General features: G+C 42.2%; 2 protein-coding genes across 2 annotated transcripts in view; one reads left to right on the top strand and one right to left on the bottom strand.

Moving 5' to 3' along the window:
• The window catches only part of LOC134658214 (prolow-density lipoprotein receptor-related protein 1-like), a 197808-nt gene that overhangs the window by 142322 nt on the left and 30816 nt on the right, over nucleotides 1-24670 (bottom strand). The window contains 22 exon segments of the mRNA XM_063513823.1: nucleotides 1331-1466; nucleotides 2164-2337; nucleotides 2785-2871; nucleotides 3596-3684; nucleotides 4850-5036; nucleotides 6207-6316; nucleotides 6421-6532; nucleotides 6735-6884; nucleotides 8386-8504; nucleotides 9470-9625; nucleotides 10354-10489; nucleotides 11630-11727; nucleotides 12919-13090; nucleotides 13221-13367; nucleotides 17199-17391; nucleotides 18142-18367; nucleotides 18769-18955; nucleotides 20127-20242; nucleotides 21442-21589; nucleotides 22174-22294; nucleotides 22351-22574; nucleotides 22976-23089. Of these exon segments, the coding sequence (XP_063369893.1) occupies nucleotides 1331-1466; nucleotides 2164-2337; nucleotides 2785-2871; nucleotides 3596-3684; nucleotides 4850-5036; nucleotides 6207-6316; nucleotides 6421-6532; nucleotides 6735-6884; nucleotides 8386-8504; nucleotides 9470-9625; nucleotides 10354-10489; nucleotides 11630-11727; nucleotides 12919-13090; nucleotides 13221-13367; nucleotides 17199-17391; nucleotides 18142-18367; nucleotides 18769-18955; nucleotides 20127-20242; nucleotides 21442-21589; nucleotides 22174-22294; nucleotides 22351-22574; nucleotides 22976-23089 (3202 nt within the window).
• On the top strand, nucleotides 14223-16023 carry LOC134657941 (cytochrome P450 6B5-like). The gene is made up of 2 exons (XM_063513540.1): nucleotides 14223-15606; nucleotides 15831-16023. Exons 1-2 carry the CDS (start codon nucleotides 14247-14249, stop codon nucleotides 16001-16003), a joined length of 1533 nt encoding a protein of 510 aa, XP_063369610.1. The 5' UTR covers nucleotides 14223-14246; the 3' UTR covers nucleotides 16004-16023.

Genomic DNA, 24670 nt, shown 5'->3' with positions numbered 1-24670 from the left:
ATGTTTTGTTACCAAGTAGGTCGATTAGTGTAAGACTGTCCTAAAATATATGTATAGCTATATGAGGACAATTTTGTAATGCGTAAGGTTAAGTAAATTAATATACAAACAGCAACACTCCTAACTGTACATCGGTACAGTTAACACTTAACAGTGTGGCTGATGATACCATGTAGGTTTAATATATTTTAATTATTATCACGTTTCTAAGAACAATAGTACATTATTGTCGAGGTTCGGAAGTAGCTACTTGCAAGCTGAGGATTCGTTTTAAACGGACGACCTTGGGAGTCCGTTTAATTGAATCCGAAGCCAGCAAGTAGCCTTCCAGCCGAGTCATATATAGTGCTTTTCTCAAAAATGGTGCAAGAGATATTTTACAGAAGCAAGATTCTAATTTTCACAGAGAAAAGTAAAACCATTAAAAAGATTTGCTTGCCGCCTTTAAAAAAAATAGAAGTGTATTTTTCTGCTGAAAATACGCCAACGTATTTGAGACACCTAAATAGTCGCGGTACCAACATTATATTAATAATAAGTGCTGATCATCTGTTCGGCTGTTTAATGGACCTATGCCTTCATTTGATATGGCCATTTAAAGTTTTAAAAAGTTTGGAACTCGTTTAATAATGGAATTTGTATGCAACATTGCAGTCCCGAAATCGAGACAGCAATGTTTTTAACTTTTTAATTTTTAGAATGACCATAAACTACACACTTCGCGACCTATTTTTTAACCGGCAACGTCGACTTTGCCGTCCATTTTTGAGAAAAATTATATTATTTATTACTTAATAATGTTGATATGTTGTCTGTGATATGATCATAAAGTATGAGGATTTACTACAGTGACATCTATTGATAGTCTTTCTCAAACAATCGAGCTATTTAGTGTGTTACAACGGCAAGAAACTAACTGTCTAGTAATGCGATAGATGGCGCTTAGAATAGTTCATGCCATTATTTATTTATTTTTTTCTGCGTCGATTTACTATGTGTAAATGGATGTTTTAAAAGGTTTTTGTTGTAATATGCTAAATAAATTAGAACTATACATGTTAATTTAAAAATTGGCAAGATTTGAAATAACACAAATATATATTTAGGCCCAATGGTGCTCTGAGTGACATCTCTTGGATTTTTGTGGAACTAAGCGAGGCTTGTATGGGCCGATTACTCTATACTATACTTACTTTATGCTATTAGTCGATTTCGTCTCGCCTCTCCGTCTCGTTTGCTCGAATTTAAAAAGAAACGCTCAAAGTCACCACAAGTTCATACATTCAAATATCGACTTTACTGCTTGGCATTAGAGTTCTAAATCACTCACCGTGTAGGGGTGACGCCGCGACAACGCTGCTCGTCGCCGCCGTCAGCGCAGTCGGCGCGCCCGTCGCAGTAGTACTCCCAAGGCACGCACCCGCCGTTCGGACAGCGGAACATTAGCGGGTGACATTCTGCGTTTTCTGAAAGGATATGTAATGGTATAATGCAGCGGTCGGCAACCTTTCAGCGGCCAAGGGCCGTACAGTAGTTAACGAAGTTGGCCTTTTTTAATATTTATGACTTTATCAGACATTTTCGTGTATCAATATTACATACTAAATAGCCAGGGAGGCTCACGGGCCGCAAGTGAGAGGTTCGCGGGCCGCATGTTACCGACCGCTGGTCTAATGGTCAAACAAAATCAAATTTCGGTCAATAATCTCCGGCAAAGTTGACATGCCTGATTATAAATTCCGATGCGAATTGCACTGTCTAGTGTGTGTAGTTTGTAATCAACAATCGAAAACATTGCAAGCTCTATTTATGCGATCTTAACAGGGTTCATGTGTGTGTGTATGTGTGTTCAAAATCTAATACTGTGAGACTAAAATTGCAATTACTTTCAGTTTTTTCCTGACTTTGTGTGCTTAACACTAATCATGTTTAAAATTTGAAGCTTGTGTGTCTGCTAGAAGTAACTTAGAATTTTGATGATCGATGAGTGAGTCAGTGACTAAACTGGACAAACCTGTAGCTTTACAGTCTGCCTCGTCAGAACGGTCGTTGTTGCTACAATCGGGGGCTCCATCGCATCTCCAGGCCGTTGTATACAACGTGTAGCACTGGTCGACAGATAGCCGTAGCTGTATACAAGGTGTAGAACTGGTCGACAGATACCTGTAGCTTTACAGTCGGCCTCGTCAGAGCGGTCGTTGTTGCCACAGTCGGGGGCTCCGTCGCAGCGCCAGGCGGCCGCTATGCAGCGCTTGGAAAAGGCGCAGAGGAACTGGTCGGGGCCGCACACGTGCTCGGCGCAGGCCGAGTCGGACTCGTCTGAGCCGTCGAGGCAATCTAAACCAATCAAATTAGTATAATGACTTATGCTCTGGTTTCCTAGGATAGCGGTGCCGTCATATAGCGGCCGTCTCCATACAAATACTACGACATCCATATTTAGCCGTATTATTTAGTATGGAGACGGCCGCTATATGACGGCATATAGTTTGGCAAGCCATTTCCATCAGAAGAAAAACGCGGCAAATTAAATAAAGTTTAGAGGCGCGAAGGATTGTCCTATAGAAATTTTGAATTTCGCGCCTTTTTCTACTGACAAAGTGGGTGTGCCAGAATATATGACTAGATATTAACATTTAACAATTAATTAGGCCCTCGAATAAGGTTTTAAGTCGATTTACCTATGTCAAAATAGATACGGTCATTTATTTCAATGAATCTGTATTTCTATTTATTTATATGTATAATATTCTGCCTAATCCTTTACGAATATGTTCTTTTTACCTCTTTGTCCATCGCAGATCCAAGTCTTCGGTATGCAGCGGTTGGAGTCGCATTTGAAGTTCTGACTATCAGTACATGTCCGGTTTGCTGTAACAATAAAAAAATCAAGTCAGAAATAGTTCTTGAGACCACATTTTAGCTTAAGAACGACTTTTAACTAAAATTAGAATAGAATAGAATAGAAAACATTTATTCAGACCACACGTCAATACAAATAACACAATTGCAAATACAAGGCAAAGATAAACAAAGCAGTGGAAATAGAGACGTGAAGCCGAAATGGTCTCCACTCAGCAATGCAGCTGGCACGACTAGCGTGGCCAAGGGCGCTGGTTTTCTGTGGAGCCAGCGGAGTGTGCGGGACAGCATGCAGTGCAGGACACGTTGTGGACGACGCGGACAAATAATATTGAATACTATTATAAATTTATATTATATATAATTCAATTAGGTACATGAAACGAACTACGTTCGGAGTTTTTTAACGAAATCAATAAAGAGCATGATAATTTTCAAATCGCGACTTGTTTTGGGGAAGGCACTAAGGCTGATATGATGTTGATTATTATTGGGGTGTTGTGGGCCTTTGAGTGCCACGTCGACCAAGCAGTGATCTATTTTGACAGCCGTTTAAAGTTCACTACTAATGCCCGTTGAATCCAGGAAATTACAGATTCTTTGGGCCGTAATGTCCTGTACCTACCGCATAGGGTTGCAATACGTGTTGCCCTAGGTAGGTACGTCTTTTTGACATTAGTGGTACATGATGGCGATACAATTGTATGTAAAATAATATGAGTGTCGTAATTACCACAAGGTCCAGTAGGTGAGCTGTCTTCATCAGATCCGTCGGGACAGTCTGCGTCGCCGTCGCACACGTACAGCTCGTCGACACACCGTCTGCAATACATAAATGATTAGAATGCAGATAGTTTGTGCTAATTTTTTATTTTTTCATGTGATAGCCATAATGTATTGTTTGCCCGCATTTTCGTTAGTCATAATTGATTTGGTTCCGAAACGCGTCACTTTTCAGGATTGCCATAAAACAAAACTAACCTAACCTATCTATAGGATAATCTAATGAAAATCTTGAAATGTCAACGGTTTCAGTTTTATGACTAATGATAATATGACAAACAATACATTATGATTTAAAACTTTATGGGAAACAACGGGACCCCGATAGTCAGTAAACCGGCAGACGAGCCGCCCGATGGGTAGCGGTCATCGTCACCCATGGACGTTAGCAACATCACGGGAGCCATTTAAGCATTGTTGACCCTTGAGAACCCTAAATACTCTAAATACCACTGATTTAAACTTTCACGATTATTACACATTATTAAATTGTATACCGGGACTTAATTGCGTATCTAAGTTTCATTTCTAGTACGCAAAACGTTCAAGCTGATAAACAAGACCAAGTGCGGGTAGTTCGAAAAACTCGCGCGGTTCGAAGATGCTGATGTCAACTTAAGCCAGTCTTCTCCGAGACCACGGGGACAACGCCGTCCTCGAAACGTCGGAGGTAAATCTTAAAACTTAGATACGCGATTAAGTCCCGGTGTACAATTTAATACTCTAAATACGTCTCCATATGTCACTGTCTAGCATAAGATGCGTTCCCTAGCGAGTCCATACTTGAAGTCGTGCAAGATGTATGGAGTGGCGCTCGAAAACGTACCTCATGCTAGTAGTAGGACTGTAAATAGACCTCGTTGATAACTGTAATTGAGAAAACGAACAATGATGCTTGTAAAGATTTAAAATTCGTTATTAAATTGATTGCTAGATGTCTCTTTTTAAAATGCAAACTAGCTAACAGTGTTATCCTAAAACAGTGGAGTCAAACAGTTTCTAATGTCAAATAAGTAACCAAAAATAAAGTGACAGTGATACAGTGAAGTGAAGTATAGAAATAGTAAAAGTAACAGTGCTTAGTGATAGGAAAGTTAATCGTATAGTGCAGTGTTTAAGTGCGGAGTTACAACAGCCAGGTGCGAACAATGCGCATTAGTCCCAAGTCAACATGTGTGGTGTCATGGTGTGCCCGCATACATACCCGCGGCCGCAGTGGAACTTGCCCTCGGCGCAGACCGGCGCGGGCCGGGGCGCGGCGGCGGGCGCGCAGAGCGCGGGGCGGGCTGCGACCGGCGCGCGCCCCGCCGCGCACGCGCACGAGTGCCCGCCCGGCGCGGCCAGGCACAGCTCCGCGCAGCCGCCGTTCGTGTCCGAGCACGTGTTGCGACCTGTTGTGCAATATTATATTGTTAACCAAGGGATGAAAGGCATTCTGCCGAGGTAATTTGACGCCCGAACGCAGCGAGAGCGCCAACAGTCCGAGGCTGAAATGGTGCCTTTCACCCGAGTTAAACACTCTACTTTTCATTTCGAATACGAGGAAAGTAATTCGCATCTTAATAGCATCGTTCGCAAACGTTTATTTATTTAAACTTTATTGCGCAATAGAACAACTTAATGTACAAAAGGCGAACTCTTAATGCTATGAGGCATTCTCTACCGACCTTAAGGCAAAACAGAAAAGATTGTAGGCGGTGCTTTTGAGAACTAAAAGAAAACGTTATACCTATTTTAACACCATATATTATTTCACTCGGAATATGAATGACAGACTGAGAGGACAGTCACTAAAACTGACACAGACACATAGTAGCAATTAACAACCCAAGACGACACTTTCTGCCTAACCGCGTAGTGAAAATGTGGAACAGTTTGCCCGAATCCGTAATCAGTGCACCTTCGGTGAACTCTTTTAAAAACAACCTCGACGAACATTTTACGGATGGACAAAACACAAGTACAGGACATTGTAGGATTTTGATGATCAATGAATGAATGACAAAACTGTCATCATCATCTTCCTCGCGTTGTCCCAGCATTTTTGCCACGGCTCATGGGAGCCCGGGGTCCGCTTAGCAACAAATCCCAGTAATTGGCGTGGGCACTAGTTTTAACGAAAGCGACTGCCATCTGACCTTCCAACCCGGAGGGTAAACTAGGCCCGTATTGGGATTAGTCCGGTTTCCTCACGATGTTTTCCTTCACCGAAAAGCGACTGGTAAATATCAAATGATATTTCGTACATAAGTTCCGAAAAACTCATTGGTACGAGCCGGGGTTCGAACCCGCGACCTCCGGATTGCAGGTCGCACGCTCTTAGTGTAAGGGCTGAGTGGACGCTCGAGTTGGGCGTGCAGCGGGGCGGGGCGTGCGGCGTGCATGTTAAACAAATGCGCACGTATAGGAGCGGCCTTAGTGCACGCTGCTCACATCACGCGTGAGCCCACAGCCACGCTGCACGCCCCGCCGAGCGAGCGTCCACTCAGGCCTTACACTTACCGCTAGGCCACCAGCGCTTTTCCTTCACCGAATAAACAAATGACAAAACTGTGACAAACCTAATCTGTCTGCAGCGGCGACGCGTCGTATGTCGTACAGCGGCGGGGGCAGGCGCCGCAGGATGGTGCCATTGGCGCCGGGGCTCGGCTCCCCGTCGGCGCCCAAGCGCCTGATGTTACCGGTGCCGTGCTCACTCCATATTATATCGCCTGTAAATGACAAAACTGTGACAAACCTAATCTGTCTGCGGCGGCGACGCGTCGTATGTCGTACAGGGGCGGGGGCAGGCGCCGCAGGATGGTGCCATTGGCGCCGGGGCTCGGCTCCCCGTCGGCGCCCAAGCGCCTGATGTTACCGGTGCCGTGCTCACTCCATATTATATCGCCTGTAAATGACAAAACTGTGACAAACCTAATCTGTCTGCGGCGGCGACGCGTCGTATGTCGTACAGGGGCGGGGGCAGGCGCCGCAGGATGGTGCCATTGGCGCCGGGGCTCGGCTCCCCGTCGGCGCCCAAGCGCCTGATGTTACCGGTGCCGTGCTCACTCCATATTATATCGCCTGTAAATGACAAAACTGTGACAAACCTAATCTGTCTGCGGCGGCGACGCGTCGTATGTCGTACAGGGGCGGGGGCAGGCGCCGCAGGATGGTGCCGTTGGCGCCGGGGCTCGGCTGCCCGTCGGCGCCCAAGCGCCTGATGCTACCGGTGCCGTGCTCACTCCATATTATATCGCCTGTAAATAAATAAAAGCGGTTTTGACTCATTTACAATATTAGTGGTGGTAATTGCTACAACTCTTCCAAATTTTAGGTATCTACGTCAAACGGTCTCTGAGAAAAACGCATTTAACTGATTTGCAAGACCGAAGTGATCCCATAACTGTTACGTGAACAAAGCTTTGTGCGGTACACTAAAAATGGAGTAATGGCGGTGGAGAGACACTCCTAACTTCGGGCAAACTCTGCTCCGTTCGGCTCAGCATTGCTCCGAGCAATTATTAGGGTTGACACAACTTGACGTCCCTTTGCGTGCAGGACCATAGATAAGATAATGGCTTGAATTTTGACAACCCTAAATAGCTGAAAGGGATAGACACATAAGTTAGAAAGGGATTTCATGATTCGACTCTGAATCCAATACATTTTGATTTTTACATATGTAATTAAATGAGTTCTTCGAAAAGGACTTAAGACTCTACAAAATACTCGTTTGTTTATAAAGTTGAAAAGAAATTGAGTTTCAACTTAATCAAAAGACTGAGTCGAGTCTTAAAGCAGAGGGCTCACAGGACTCGAGTCCTAACCAACATTACGTATGCCTACCGGGTCTCTATTGTTTCCCAAATAGTTTTAAGTCATAATGTATTGTTTGCCCGCATTTTCGTTAGCCATAATTTATTTGGTCCAGAAACGCGTCACTTTTCAGGATTGCCATAAAACAAACCTAACCGAACCCATCTATAGGATAACCTGACGAAAATCCTGAAAGTTAGAGGTTTCAGTTTTATGACTAATGATAATCATACATCGGGGTTTTCGGTGCGGGAATGTTTTACACTAGCCAAATAACAGGTAAAAACTGCAAAAAACGATAATAATTTAACATTTCTAAGCACATTTGGACCTTACTACCTACGTTTAATTCATAGTTTGGTAGTTATTTTACAATAAACAAAGTTATAAATACACGAAATCATTCCCGCGCCGAAAACCCCGATGTATGATGATAATATGACAAACAATACATTATAACTAGGGATGTACCGACTAGTTGGGAAAGCCGACTATCCGGCCTCATTTGTAGTCGGCGATTAGTCGGCGACTAGTCGGCAAAAATAGCCGATTAGTCGGCACTTTATAAGTGACAGAAAAACAGGGCAAATATGCTTTTTACCTATTTTACCCAAATTTTTATTTAGGGTGCTTACGAAAACTTTTGTTCTAAATTATTGACCTTGTGGTCGCTTTTTTAGTCCGATTGTGCAGTCGGCGTATAAAATATAACCTTAGGATTTTTTTATTTAATTTTTTAGCGTTACTATATATATGATAAATAGCGCAACGATTGTTTTTAGTGCATTTGAACCGAACTTAGACCAAACTAATGATCTGGCCGACTAATCGGCCATCCGAGCGCCGATTAGTCGGCTAGTCGGTCAAATCAATAGTCGGTACATCACTAATTATAACTTAAAACTTTATGGGAAGCAACGGGACCCCATGCCGGCCACCTACCGTCGATCAAAGCCAGGCCATACGGCTTCTGCAAGTCTACGCTGGGGGCCGAGATGATAGTCGCGCGCTTGTTGGTGGCCAGGTCCAGCCTCTCGATCTTGTTCAGGAACGTGTCACACCTGAGGACGAAACATTCATTAGCCATTTCATTTTATAATGGGCTTGGCAACTGCCAAAGGTTTGCATAGATGGCGCCATCATAGCTTGCCCCTTTCGCACGTTTTGTTCTATGATATTTGGCTTAAAGGGCTGGCATCCAGGGCATAATTAATATTTAAAAAACCGGCCAAGTGCGAGTCGGACTCGCGCACGGAGGGTTCCGCACCATCAACAAAAAATAGAGAAAAACAAGCAAAAAACGGTCACCCATCCAAGTACTGACCCCGCCCGACGTTGCTTAACTTCGGTCAAAAATCACGTTTGTTGTATGGGAGCGCCACTTAAATCTTTATATTTTATTCTGTTTTTAGTATTTGTTGTTATAGCGGCAACAGAAATACATCATCTGTGAAAATTTCAACTGTCTAGCTATCACGGTTCGTGAGATACAGCCTGGTGACAGACGGACGGACGGACAGCGGAGTCTTAGTAATAGGGTCCCGTTTTTACCCTTTGGGTACGGAACCCTAAAAAAAACAAGAAATTGACACAACTCTAGGGTTTAACAAGGCAATCTATGCTGGTGCCATCTGTAAAATACTTCCACCGGCCAACCAGCAATTAATAGTTTTATTTGAGCTTAAAAAGCATAATTAATGTATATAAATGAAATCTTCAATGTTTAACGTTTTTCATGTTGCGTAACTTGCGTGGTGTTGAAATATTGTCAATGCATTCGTAAAAATAAGCGGCGAAACGTCGTGTTGCGCGCGTATAAAGGTTCCGTCACACAAGCGCGTTTTCCGGGCGGGGCGCGCCGCATTTACATATAAAACGCTCACGTCCCGCCCGGAAAACGCGCCTGTGTGGCGGAACCTTAAGCGAGGCGCGCCGACAATGGAGCCTCATAGAACATTGCAACGCGATGAAAATGTTTTGTGCCATGTTTTCAATGGTGTGCACCGTGTGACGTTATTATACTTACCAATAGAGGATCTGCTCGTCCGACTGTACAACCAGTCCATTCGGCCAGTGGAGTTCTTCTGAGACTAGTACGCGCCGCCCGGATCCGTCCATGGCGGCAGTCTCTATACTGCCTTTAGGGGTCGACGAGCTGGCCCATACGGACCAATACATAACACTGTCGACAAAGGTTGTATGACATGAAAAATTCCACTCAATGACAGGAAGACTCTAATTAAGGACCATCCATCTTTTGGCCCTTACTTAGTCATCATAATTGGCTATACTTTCCTACTAGTAAAATCAGCTTCTTTTTAGAACTATCAAAACGATTTGCTAATATGGAATTTATATGAAAACATGTGTAGTGACGTCACGGTCAACTCACCTAGTTTTTATATTTCAATCCGATTTATTAAATATAAGTTTTGTTAAAAAATAACTATTATTTATGTTTTTCTAATAATTATCTGGTGTTTTACTTCGTGCAGTTTGAAATAATTTATTTTAAGTAGAGTAAAATACCCAATTAGGGATAGGTACGGTTTTTCGAGCAAAAACAGACGCAGCTTTGTGAAAACGGCGGATATCCAAGAAATTCGCGCCAAAACGATAACTTACTCGTCTTGGCAAATAAAATAGTTATTTTCAATACAAGTGCGAAAAAGAGGAAATTCGAAACGAGTGGCGATAAATTAAATCGACACGAGTTGCGAATTACCTATTCGCACGTGTATCGAACAACGTTTTACAGTACATATGGCACTTTAAAGTTTGGACATACGCACGAAAAGTGCTATTTTACGCACTAGTGCGGAAAAGTAGCCCCATATGTACTGTAAATAACTTTTCAGCACGATACAAAGCTAGGTTTTCACTTACATATATGGTTGTAAGAATACTTACCCTTTTCGCGGATCTAAGACAATGCTCCTGGGGTGATAGTGTGGCTCCCTGATGAGCACCTTACGTTGCTTCGGCGCCGATAGCCGCGCCACAGATATTTGACCAAGTGCGTCGTCCGTCCAGTATAGATTTTTACCTGTGGGGTTATTAGTTAATTCAATTATAATATGATGATATATGATTTGATATGATTTATTTATCTCACAATACACAATTTTACTTAGAATTACACAAGTACATTTTTAGGAATTCTATTGTGATTGTCAGTTTTTTTACATAATGAATAATTGAATATACCTACCTACTATGTATACCTACTTGTACAGACGAGAGAGAAAATTAAAGCAGAATTAAGTTTATTCGTAAAAAAGCCTACTCTTTATAGGGTTCCGTACCCAAAGGGTAAAAACGGGACCCTATTACTAAGACTTCGCTGTCCGTCTGTCTGTCCATCTGTCTGTCACCAGGCTGTAACTCATGAACCATGATAGCTAAACAGTTGAAAATTTCACAGATGATGTATTTCTGTTGCCGCTATAACAACAACAACTAAAAACACAATAAAATAAATATTTAAGTCGGGCTTCCATTCCTATACAACAAAGGTGATTTTTTTGCCGTTTTTAGGGTTCCGTAGCCAAATGGCAAAAAACGGAACCCTTATAGATTCGTCATGTCTGTCTGTCTGTCTGTCCGTCTGTCCGTCTGTCTGTCCGTCCGTATGTCACAGCCACTTTTCTCCGAAACTATAAGAACTATACTGTTGAAACTTGGTAAATAGATGTATTCTGTGAACCGCATTAAGATTTTCAGACAAAAATAGAAAAAAAACAATAAATTTTTGGGGTTCCCCATACTTCGAACTGAAACTCAAATTTTTTTTTTCATCAAACCCATACGTGTGGGGTATCTATGGATAGGTCTTCAAAAATGATATTGAGGTTTCTAATATCATTTTTTTCTAAACTGAATAGTTTGCGCGAGAGACACTTCCAAAGTGGTAAAATGTGTGTCCCCCCCCCTGTAACTTCTAAAATAAGAGAATGATAAAACTAAAAAAAATATATGATGTACATTACCATGTAAACTTCCACCGAAAATTGGTTTGAACGAGATCTAGTAAGTAGTTTTTTTTTAATACGTCATAAATCGCCTAAATACGGAACCCTTCATGGGCGAGTCCGACTCGCACTTGGCCGCTTTTTTGCATAATGGGCCAGGTAAAAAGTATTACTTTTTGTTGAAGACTTTTTACAACAACCGGTGAGCAACTTACCCATCCAATCGACGGCGAGCCCTTCGCAGTTGTCAACGTCTTCTTCTATGAACACTTCTCGACCGGTGCCATCTAGTTTCTGCCTTACAATCTCGTATCTACAAAACAGAAGGGTAATAGGAAAAAAAAATCTTTGCATAGACCAGAAATGTTTGCAAACGATACCATGATGCTCTGAAATAAAGGAAAAAAAATCTCGGGCGGGACTTGGTAGCTTAGTTGGCAGCGCGGTGGGCTAGTGATCCAGAGTCACAAGTTCGCGGACCGCTGGGACTCCGCGCTGATGTGTCGATGGACGCAGCTCCATGTCTCGCGCTCCACGTAGGTAGGTTATAGGTTTTTAAGTTTTTATTTGTGTTAAATTTTTATTTATGTTGTGCACTAACACTAATTTTAAGTATTCATCTTGTTACTAACATACTATGGGACTTGTCCTGAAATAAATGTTATTCATTCATTCATATCTCGCCAGAGATAGTGAAATTTTCTAATTTTCCTTTATTTCTAACCATTACGATAGGATCATATTTTTATTATCATCCTCGCGTTGTCCCGGCATTTTGCCACGGCACATGGGAGCCTAAGGGTCCGCTTGACAACTAATCCCAAGAATTGGCGAAGGCACTAGCTTTTACGGAAGCTACTGCCATCTGACCTTCCAACCCAGAGGATAAACTAGGCCTTATTGGGATTAGTCCGGTTTCCTCACGATGTTTTCCTCCACCGAAAAGCGCCTGGTAAATATGAAATGATTCCGAAAAACTCATCGGTACGAGCTTGGGTTTGAACCCGCGACCTCCGGGTTGCAAGTCGCACGCTCTTACCGCTAGGCCACCAAGGCCATGATCCATCTAAATAGGATGATATAATGTCAATAATTGTTGAGCCTACATACCTGTGCACATCAGAGAAGTACATGCACTCTGCAGCCAGGTGCACGTCGGCGGCCGTGGGCCTCGCGGCGGCGGCGGGCGCGGCGGCCTCCCACTGCGGGTGCTGCGGCACTATGGCCTGCACTATGGGCGGCGAGCCCCGCGCTACTAGCAAGTATTTAGCCTACATATAATGTGAATAATTTTTGAGCCTACATACCTGTGCACATCAGAGAAGTACATGTACTCTGCAGCCAGGTGCACGTCGGCGGCCGTGGGCCTCGCGGCGGCGGCGGGCGCGGCGGCCTCCCACTGCGGGTGCTGAGGCACTATGGCCTGCACTATGGGCGGGGAGCCCCGCGCTACTAGCAAGTATTTAGCCTACATATAATGTGAATAATTTTTGAGCCTACATACCTGTGCACATCAGAGAAGTACATGTATTCCGCCGCCAGGTGCACGTCGGCGGCCGTGGGCCTCGCGGCGGCGGCGGGCGCGGCGGCCTCCCACTGCGGGTGCTGCGGGACTATGGCCTGCACTATGGGCGGCGAGCCCCGCGCCACTAGCAGGTACTGGTCTACGTCAACTCCTGAAAAAATGTTGTTTGTTTTACAATGGGACAAAGTTGTTGTTTAACCGCTCGTGCTAATATTGATACCGAGACGAGTTGCGAGATGTCATGTATGAGTTGAAGGGAATGTTTTATAAGTTACACTTACTGTGACAGACGGGCGGCTGGTGCGGGTGAGTGTGGACCGCCTTGTACCCGTGACGACACAGGCAGTGCGCGCGCGGTGTCGTTCCCCGCCACGCGGTCACGCATATGTGCGTGCAACCGCCGTTGTGGACCGCGCACGGGTGCGATACTGCGAAATATACGTCTTTATTATATTGGGGTCTTTTTTTAATCCTGGCAATCTAGCTCGTTTCTACAAGTAATTATAGATTGGAGTGAGTAAAATAGGTTAAGGGCTCATTTAGACGGTGCGAGTTACATTACATTGCGTTATTTGATAGGTCAGCTGAATTGGTGTAACCTCAATGGTCCGCAATGTAACTAAAATTGTACACGAGTTCACGCGCCGTCTAAATGAGCCCTTAGATTAGTTTTATCACATGGCAATAAACTAATAAAGTAAAAAATTATGGTCTGTGCTTATACGATTCTGTTAACGAATGTTAAAATAACATAAAATTATCATTAATTGCTATATTGATGTAGAATACGTGCCATATATAAAACATAACTTCTAGAAAAGGCACCTAAATAGTTATAACTTTTATAGCCTTTATAATCACGATGTATACAAACCCATCGTTAAAAAATCGTGACCTGACTTTTGATGGATATTATCATGTCTTTTCCTTTTTTTAGGGTTCCGTAGGTACCCAAAGGGTAAAAACGGGACCCTATTACTAAGACGCCACTGTCCGTCGGTATGTATGTCTGTCTGTCACCAGGCTGTAGGTATCTCATAAACCAAGATAGTTGAAATTTTCACAGTATTGCCGCTATAACAACAAATACTAAAGACAGAATAGCTCGTTAGGCTCCCATACATACAACAATCGTGATTTTTCCCGTTTTTTTGCGTAACGGTACGGAACCCATCGTGCGCGAGCCCGCACTCGCACTTGGAAGGTTTTTTTGAGAATACGGAGCCCTGAAACCCAGTCGTGACGAGATAAGGCTTCAAAACATTCAGTTTTATTCATAGTATTGTTAGTTTCGTCCTACCATCAAGATGTTTCTACTTATCGCACCTTTAATTCTTATTCTGCTATATTTATATTTCAGCAAAAACCACGACTATTGGGCAAAAAGGGGGGTGAAACATGACACACCGATACCAATATTCGGCAATCATTTGCGCTGCGTATTAACAATGAAAAGCGTTACAGAAGTCACTTGTGAACTCTACAAGAAATATGCGAAAGAGAAAATCATTGGGTACTATCGTGGTAGAACGCCCGCTCTTATAATCAGAGACCCTGAGATTGTTAAACGAGTTATGTGCTCTGATTTCTGGTCGTTCTATAACAGAGGGGCAGGAAGGAACCCTGAGCAAGAATCTCTGATGTTAAATGTGTTTCATGGAGACGGTGACACTTGGAAGCTATTGCGACAGCATACATCGTCAGCGTACACTTTAGCCAAGTTAAAAGCTATGTTTCCTTTGATAATACAGTGTGCAGAGGACCTACAGAAGGTGGTTAAGACTGTAGCGCAGAAAAAAGGTAGTTTTAACGCCGTTGATCTCATGGCTCGATTCACGATAGATTTCATAGGCGCTTGCGGTTTCGGCGTCGACGTAAACTCGATGAACACAGAGAATTCCATATTCAAGAAGCTGGGGAAGCTGATATTTACTAAAACGGCTATAGAACGGCTCAAACAGGCAATGTATGAGCTTTTTCCTGAACTTCGTAGATACATATACGTGTCGGATAGGGAAATTCTTCTCACGCTGAATAAACTTGTGTCTGCTATTTTAGAACAGAGAAACAACAAGCCTTCCGGGCGGAACGACTACATAGATTTGCTGCTAGAGTTGGAAAAGAATGGGAAAATGCGCGGGAAATCACTCGAGAAAGTAAATCCTGACAATTCGCCGATGGACGTCGAGATGGAGATGGATTTTAAGCTATTCGTGGCAAATGTAGCTTTATTTTTCGGGGCCGGCTTTGAAACTTCGTCTTCAGCGATGAGTTACACTTTACACGAGCTAGCGTTTTATCCGCAACTTCAAAAAGAGATACAGGAAGAAATAGACGAAGTTTTACCGAAGTATGACGGTAAACTGTGCTATGATTCTGTGTCGCGAATGCCTAAGCTGGCTAGGGCTTTTAAAGAGGCAATGAGGAAGTTCCCGGCCGGAGGGGTTCTGTACCGGGTCTGTACGAAGCGGTACACGATTCCCGGTACAGGGGTGACTATAGATCCGGGTGTGGAGATATTTATACCGGCGCAAGCTTTGCAAATGGATGAGCAGTACCATGAGAACCCTGAAGAGTTTAATCCGGAGAGATTCTTGCCTGAGAATGAGTCGAAAATGGGAAAATATGTGTACCTGCCGTTTGGAGAAGGACAAAGAGGGTGTATAGGTACGTATGGACTAAAATTATAAATTAATGAATTAATAAATTTAAGTCTTAAGTTTGTAAAATAATCTTAAGGAACGAGATATTTAGAAAATTGTTCGAGGTAACGATTTATAGTTGAAGTATTATTTAATGTAAAATCGACATTTAAGAGTTAAGTATTTTTTCTTGTTACGACTTGTCCACATACTAAAAATGTCGACACAATACAATGGCCACTGTTCCAGGTTCCCGACTAGGCGAGATGCAGTCGCTCGCCGGACTGGCAGCACTGCTGCAAATCGCCAGCGTGTCGCCATGTAGCGCGACCGTCCGTCAACCTCGACCCGACCCGCGCGCTTACTTCGTGCAGGGCTTTGCGGACGGCCTTCCCCTTACATTGACATTGCGTGATAAATAGTTTCCCCTCATGGGCCACCATGACCATCATAAAGTAAAACGAGTTGGTAGAATTCGAATCTAGTTATTAAGATAATAGAGTCGACTTTTCGATAGCATAGTTATATGGTAGAAATCTTGGAGGATATAATCAAACGGAGACGCCATGTCTGTAATTTTCTGTACAAAACAGTCTGCCGATTTTTGCGGGGGAGGGGAACGTCAAATGTATGCGTAACGTAAAAATAGCCATGTCAGATAAACGTCAGTCCATACATTGTGTATGACCGTTGGCCGCCTTTCGACAGAGGGGAAAGCCTGTTAATGGCTACTCCGTTTAGTTGTATCCTCCAAGGTAGAAATATGTGGTCCGCCATCATAACTTAAACTAATAATACGGTTGTACTTACTTATTTTAACATGTTCACTGGCCCAATATGAATTGTTAACCTTAGGCTTTGTAATAGAGGCTTGCTGTGACCCATATACGGGGCACGGACAGTGAACGTGTTAAGTCACTAGCGCGACATGTTTCGGAGAGCCTAGGTCTCCATTTTCCAGCACTTACATAACTGTTAATGCTTGAAAATAGACACATAAGCTCTCCGAAACATGTCACGCTAGTGACTTAAAATATCATCATAAATTTGGCATTGCGAGAATAGTTTCCCCTCATGGGCCACCACAAATTATAATTAGTCAGTGGATATTCGTGATAAACACACATATAAATGGCCTACCCGGGATTCGAACCCATCCCGCTTCGTAGGCAGAGTCACTACCGACTAGGCTGGGAAACCGTATTATCTAGTTAGAATTAAAACTTCTGTGAGTATAAAATAATTTAAGTACATATATAAACAACAATGATTAATTTTATTGTCGTCGACATTAAAATATGTGTATTTTGCTATTAAGAATTAGATCACAAATAATGGATATCTCGTTTTATCTGCATGTGTTATAGAAGAATTAACGATTTAATAAATTTTCTCTTTATTGACAATCTATATTATCTTCTGTGTGTGCGTGCGTGCGTATCTTGACGTCATTAGCACGCCCTGGTTCTTACACAATGTAATGGATCTGTTCCTCTGCGTAATAAGAGCTATAATAGCTTACCGTCTGATGGCTTCCCCTATGCAACACGAACTCACTAACACGGCGGGACCAATATGGACCTTAATATCGTGATAATAAAGTGTACAATAGCTCACCGACTGGCTGCCTCTGCCTATGGAACACCAACGCAGCCGTGACCCGTGCGGACACAGGTATGATCTTCTGTGTGTGCGTGGGCGTGCGTGCGTGTGCGCGTGCGTAGCGTGACGTCATCAGCACGCTCTGGTTGTTCCATTGGGGTAAGTAGAGGGAGGCTTCGAAGTTTGAAATAAGGGATACTCGTTCAGACTGAAACAAAAGAAGATTAAATAATAATTCGCATTCGTAATAGATAATTTATAAGTACTTAATTTATTGTTTTTTTAATATAAAAAAGTATTCCTAAGTACACTGAGTAGTAGAATGTTATAGGTAACTAATTTTTAGATATATGCTAAATATAGTGAAGATCAATGGGAGAGGCCTTTGCCCAGCAGCAAAAATGCTAAATATTTTCTTCGGATTCCTCCTCATTTTAATGTTTTTGGTTGCATCTTATAGAATGAAGGTAATTGAAATATAGTTATCACTATCAGTACACAGTTATATACACCAAAGAGTATAGATTTTATAGAGAGTTACTGTCATGGTCAATTATGTAGCCACAGTTAATTCACCGCCATCTTTTGACAGAAGATTTAAACTGTTCGAACGCCATTTGACTTTGATCCTTATTCTTTCACTGATATGTGTTAATTTGTAATCATATCCAAATTAACGCCATCTAGGCGAGAAATCGAGAATAGCCCAAAGGTATGGTGCAATCTTTTCGAAAGATGGCGCACCATACCTTTGGGCTATTCTCGCCTAGATGGTGTTAATTTCAATATAATTACAAATTAACACATATCAGTGAAAGAATAAGGATCAAAGTCAAATAGCGTTCGAACAGTTTTAATCTTCTGTCAAAAGATGGCGATGGCGGTGAATTAACTGTGGCTACATAATTTATCATTACAGTAACTTTCTATAAAATCTATACTCTTTGTATACACTAACCTCGTACGCCCTGAATACAGTGACTCTATTCCCTCCATAGTAGTCACTCCTTTCCACGCTGTCCATATAAGCGTCGACCCAGTAGAGCCACTTATTAGTCAAGTCCAGCGTCAGCGCCGTGGGGTACACCAGGCGAGATGACGCCAGGTCCGTGGGCGCTCCGCCCCAGAGCTCCGTCCGGACCACGCGCGCCGGCGAACCGCCCCATACAGACCAGAATATGAAACTGGAATGGAATAGTCGATTTTCAATATTAGTTTTTTTGTAAGAGACTAGTTTCAGCAGTAGTATTCTGCGAGGGTGGTATTGGGATTTGAGCAAGCGGTCTTGTAATGAATGACACCAACATGGTAGTGCCTTGTTTACACCAACCACCATTAAACATCAGAAATACTAAGAACAGCAATGGGCCAAGAATGGACCCTTGAGGCACTCCAAAAGCTATAGTTTAACCAGCTGGTTGGTTGCCATTATAACTACTCGCGGTGTGTTCTATCCAAAAGGTAAACTGGGACAAGGTTAGGGCACCATTCATTATCCACTACGGATTGATTTTCTTTTTATTCCTCGTGTTTACAGAGTCAAAAGCTTTTGATAGATCGAAAACTCAGATATATTGGTACTGACCCATGGGGCTGGTTATCGTTCTGTTGGGGCGGTGTGGGGTCGATGGCTAGCCCCCGGAGTTTAGCCAAGGAGTCCTGCAGCAGGCGGCAGTGCGCCAGGTCGCGCGAGCACACGAACATGGCGCCCGCCGCGCCGTCCACCAGGTACCACGCGCCCGACACCCAGTCCAGCGCCATGAAGCTTACCGCTAGAACAAGTTATACTATATATAGTTATTTGTACAACAAGAGATCAAAGTTTGATATTTCTTCGAGTGCTTATTTTGAGTCCCGTGCAAGCGAAAGATTCTATAATATTGAGCGTAGTAAGGGACTCAAAAGCGCACGAGATGTAAATAACTTTGATCTCGTGTAGTACACAACATTTTTCACCTCAGCAGTGAGAACATATTAGAGAACCCGAAAAATTTATTCCTTCTTCATCACTTACCTCTATTCACACATGTTTTCTTAAGATATACCAACAATTAAATTTTCACCTCATCAGCTCGAACAAGGGTACTTTGCTACTTAAAAACAGTGAGCAAAATGCGATTTTGCTCATTTTGTCTCACTCAGTGAGCAAAATGCGATTTTGCTCACTGTTTATAAGCAGCAAAGTACCCTTGTTCGAGCTGCTGAGGTGAAAATTATATTATTCATTACACCGCAAAAGATAACAAAATCTGTAACAGATTTACAATTTAAAAAAATAATTGTGTAAGCAAATATCAGCCTTAATGAATTAAGTATTGGATCCGTGATGTTCGAAAACAAAAAGTCGTATGCTTATTTTAAAGACTATGAACTCTTAAGTACTAGGAATAAAGTAGAATTTTACTAATGCTGTAACGCGACATGCTAAAGACAGCCCAAAAAAATTGGGGCGATAGAATAAAAGTTTCACTTTAATAAAGATAACAACAGGCCTCCTAATTTATATTAATTTTACGCGATGAAGTCCCTTTTTAGCCATAAATAAGATAAGATAATCATTTATAGATGGTCAAGCAAACCTTGTCAGTAGAAAAAGGCGCGAAATTCAAATTTTCTATGGGACGATATCTCTTCCGAGTCTACATTTTTCAAATTTGCCGCCTTTTCCTACTGACAAGATCTGCTTGACCATCTATATAGCATAATTATAGGTGTTACAGAAAGGTGGATTACATAATATGCATTTTAGTGGACTCACTATAATTTGCCTGTCAGGCGTACAATATTCGTTTACTTAAAATCTATATTAACTATAACTATAATCTATATTAACTATAACTATAATCTATATTAACTATTTACAATGTTTGTATTTGCCTTATAATGAGGATAGACAAATATTATAGATATGTTGGAGAAAGTCTCCAGTAGTAGGCCACTTACAGTCAACAGATGGGAACAATGTGGGCGGGTCGCGTTGCCATTTCTTTGAAAAGTCATCGACCGACATGCACATGATGCCAGAGCGACTGAGGTTGTGATGGACGTAGCAGAAAGACCTGAAAAATATGAGAAATGATTCGGTAACAAGTTTTTACAGTACACATGTACTTTACCGCACTAGTGCGACAATTAGCACATTATGTAGCTTTGTCGAAATTTAAAGGGCCATATGTTCTGTAAAGTGGAGTCCAGACGAGACAATTTTTCGCCAATCTGATGAAATTGTCCGATTGAATCAGGCCGTGCGGACGCAAACGCCAATTGGATTCCCGATCAAATCAGCAGGTGCGGACACAAAAATACCAATTTTCGAAGTTAGTATGTATGGAATGCAAATTGGCGATGAAATTGTGTACGTGTGGACGCTAGATAGATACATAGGAAATCAAATAAAATCAATAATAAAATCAATAATCTAAATCAAAGTTTAATTAATTACATACACGTACACTCACACACAAACAATTTATATATATTGTATACAGTCGCACACATCTTGCAACCTATTCTTAGTTAGCCGTAGTGAAACAGACCGACCGGAAAGAAATAAATATATATATATATATATGTTATACGTATATCTATATATATATATATATAGAAGGGGCCAGGCTGAAAATCAGCGCTGGATATATGCATGCCACATATCTAGCATGGGCTGAGACTGGTACCCATTGCCTATAACAATATGAAATTTAAATTAATGTTAGTTCCTACCTACTATGTTTAAGGTGTTTATTCTAATTGTAAGATTTCTAGTTGTAAGAATGTAAGATTTCTAGTTGTGGCAATAAACTGTTTTTTATCTTTTATCTTTATCTTTATCTTTAGATGAGATTGGCGCCAATTATTTTCCTGATCAAATCGGTCGATTTGCCCAGCTCGTCTGGATACGGCTTAAATCGTTGTACGATATATGTGCGAGTGGGTAATTCGCAACTCGTGTCGATTTAAAACACACATTATATTATGGACTTTTGTTCGAAATAAATGATTTCTATTCTATTCTATTCTAAAACACTCTTTTCGGTTTAGTGCCACTCGTTTCGAATTTCTTATTTTTCGCACTTGTATCGTAATGTACTATTATGATCACTACGGACAAATCTATTTCTTATATATGTATTTTCAAAATTGTAATACCATTTTGGCGGAGCGTGCCCGTGGGGCCAGACACGAGATAGGTATACTCAGATGCTAGTTCGTCTACTCGTACTCGTATGCTACCTATTATATGACAAAAAGAACTATCTACCTGTTAGAATAATCGAAATCCATAGCTTTGACTTGCAGCGCCGTAAGCGTGAGGTTGTCCTTCTTGGGCGGCGCGTGCCCGTCGGGCCAGACACGAGATATACCCTTCTGAGTGATCACCAGCAAAGACGCTGGCTCGTCCGGTGGCTCTGAAACATTTGCGCATAGCTCATCAATTATTAGACAATTCATTAACTCTTTCAATTCCACCCCCCTTTGCACTCTCTTCAGGGATGATTTTTGTCATAAAAACTATCCAGGACAGTGGACACTGGCCAGGTCACCTGATGGCACTCGTCTAATGTGAGATATTTACCGTTAACAGCAATACATGAGCCGCCAGACAGCTTGTACCCGGGTGCACACAGGCAGGTATAAGAGCCGGGTGTATTGCGGCACCATTGTGGACACTGGCCACGTCTCCTGGTGGCACTCGTCCAATGTGAGATGTTTACCGTTAACAGCAATACAAGAGCCGCCAGACAGCTTGTACCCGGGTGCACACAGGCAGGTATAAGAGCCGGGTGTGTTGCGGCACCATTGTGGACACTGGCCACGTCTCCTGGTGGCACTCGTCTAATGTGAGATATTTACCGTTAACAGCAATACAAGAGCCGCCAGACAGCTTGTACCCGGGTGCACACAGGCAGGTATAAGAGCCGGGTGTATTGCGGCACCATTGTGGACACTGGCCACGTCTCCTGGTGGCACTCGTCTAATGTGAGATATTTACCGTTAACAGCAACACAAGAGCCGCCAGACAGCTTGTACCCGGGTGCACACAGGCAGGTATAAGAGCCGGGTGTATTGCGGCACCATTGTGGACACTGGACACGTCTCCTGGTGGCACTCGTCTAATGTGAGATATTTACCGTTAACAGCAATACAAGAGCCGCCAGACAGCTTGTACCCGGGTGCACACAGGCAGGTATAAGAGCCGGGTGTATTGCGGCACCATTGTGGACACTGGACACGTCTCCTGGTGGCACTCGTCTAATGTGAGATATTTACCGTTAACAGCAATACATGAGCCACCAGACAGCTTGTACCCGGGTGCACACAGGCAGGTATAAGAGCCGGGTGTGTTGCGGCACCATTGTGGACACGTCGCTTCTTGTTGACACTCGTCTAAATCTGCAAGACAAAAACTGCGTTAGTGTTAACGTGTGAATATAATCCACCGAGCGGAGCGTAGGTGTTATAGTCAACTTAGGGTACATACCTATGTATCAGTAGTATAATAGTTTGCAGACGTATCCACTTGATAGAAATTACTTATTAATCCGGTGTGGTTAAGATAGATAACTCTTACGGTATGCGCCTCCCTAAGGCTTGTAAACAATAAGGGAGGAATGGAAAGATTCGCACGCTTCTGGTAAGCTTCCGTAGCTGTTTTCAAGCGGAGCGGAGAAGATCGGATCAGTGTTCCGAAAGGTCGCAGGTTCGAGCCTTGGCGGAAGCGGTGAATTTTACCATTTTTTGTTTAAATTTTGTTTTAATTAAATAGTTTTCCTAGCGGATTTAAACCAACATACCTTCGCATTTCCCATTGACGTGCTGATACCCGTCCTGACAATAGCAGGCCAGGCCTTCCTGCGTGGGTCTACACCCCTCTGCGCATTTTAGCGGGCCGCATTGGGCTTTCGTGACTGAAACAAAACTATAATTAGGTACATTGAAATTATGCTAGCGGATTTCTCGTAAAAATCCATACTTAATATTATAAATGCGAAAGTGTGTCTGTCTGTCTGTCTGTGTGTTACCTCTTGACGCTTAAACCGCTGAACCGTATAGTTGAAATTTGGCATAGATATAGTTTGAGTCCCAGGGAAGAACATAGGATAGTTTTTATGTCGGAAGTCATCCCTAAAGAGGGTGAAAGGGGGGGGGGGGGGGGGGGTGGAAATGAGAAAATTAATGAATTGCCTGTTTATTGGTCTAAGCCAGCGGTCGGCAACCTTTTAGCAGCCAAGGGCCACATAGTAGTTAACAAAGTAGACGCGGGCCGCACTTGTTAATATTTATGATTTTAGAGTAAGACCAAAGAAAGTCTGCAGCGCTAGACTAAAAGTAGTTTTTAAAAATCAGTATACGACAACACCACAGAAAATGGATTAAATAGTCTTGAGACTTGTGAAATTTCTACCATATTTACCGTCTATGAAAAAATTTAGCTGTATGCACAGCTTAATTTTTATGGTAAAATAAATTTCATTCCAACAATAAAGTGTCATTCAATAGAACTTGCTATGTAAACAAAAGTTACTAGTAAATTGACATTCACTGTCAATTTTAGTATGGCGGTTTGTTTACAGTGAAACAGATGTAATATATATAGTCTACCATGAAACATCCTTAATAAACATTGAAACGTTGTAATAAATAAGTTACATTAATACATACATCCTTTCAAACAATTAATGAGAAAAGAAAGGAGAAAATAGTGGTAGGCTGAAATTTGTTATTTAAAAGGTTTCCGAAATATGGAATCGTTATAAGATTGCTGAAATATCTACAAGCGAAAGACTTGTTTCATTGTACGCACACCTAAGTTTCATTGTGAATCGAAAATCTGGTCGGCACTTACGGCATGCTGCGAGAAAGGCGCCTTTTATGTCCACGGAGCATGATTGCCAACTAGGTGGACGCGGGAGGGTTTTAAGATAAGATAAGATAAGATATTATTTATTGTATAACTGTGTACAAAGATATTGACATACTACAATTAGGTACCAACAGTCTATCCATCACGGACGTACAATATATAGCTGTTGCCCGCGACTTCGTACGCGTGGATTTGTATATTGGTGGTTATATATTCTACATTAGCTTAGAACATTATGCAGCAAAAGATAGCAGTAGGGACTATTAATCATTTGTTAATTATTATACACAACCTGGCTACGAAGTTTCAAGCCTCTAACTGAATAAAATTGTTCTCGATATAATCCCTCTCAACCCCCAGCATATTTTCAAGTCCACTATTTAATAAAACCTACTACCTAGCTCTAGTAGAGCGGCTCTACCAACTTTCAACCCTTTCTTAAACCTTTTAGGGGATGAATTTTTAAAAAAGCTGAAATTACTTTTCATGTATTCTAATAATATGCCTTTATACAACGATTCAAGTCCCGCACTCAAAAAAATGTTTGATCTCCATACAAACTTTCAACACCTTTTTCACCACCTTGGGGAATGAATTTTCAAAAACGCTGAAATTACTTTTCTTG

This window comes from Cydia amplana, chromosome 21 (genome assembly GCF_948474715.1).
Source record: "Cydia amplana chromosome 21, ilCydAmpl1.1, whole genome shotgun sequence".
Lineage (NCBI taxonomy): Eukaryota > Metazoa > Arthropoda > Insecta > Lepidoptera > Tortricidae > Cydia > Cydia amplana.
Note: the sequence above shows the minus strand (reverse complement) of the source record. Positions and strands in the feature narration are given on the sequence as shown.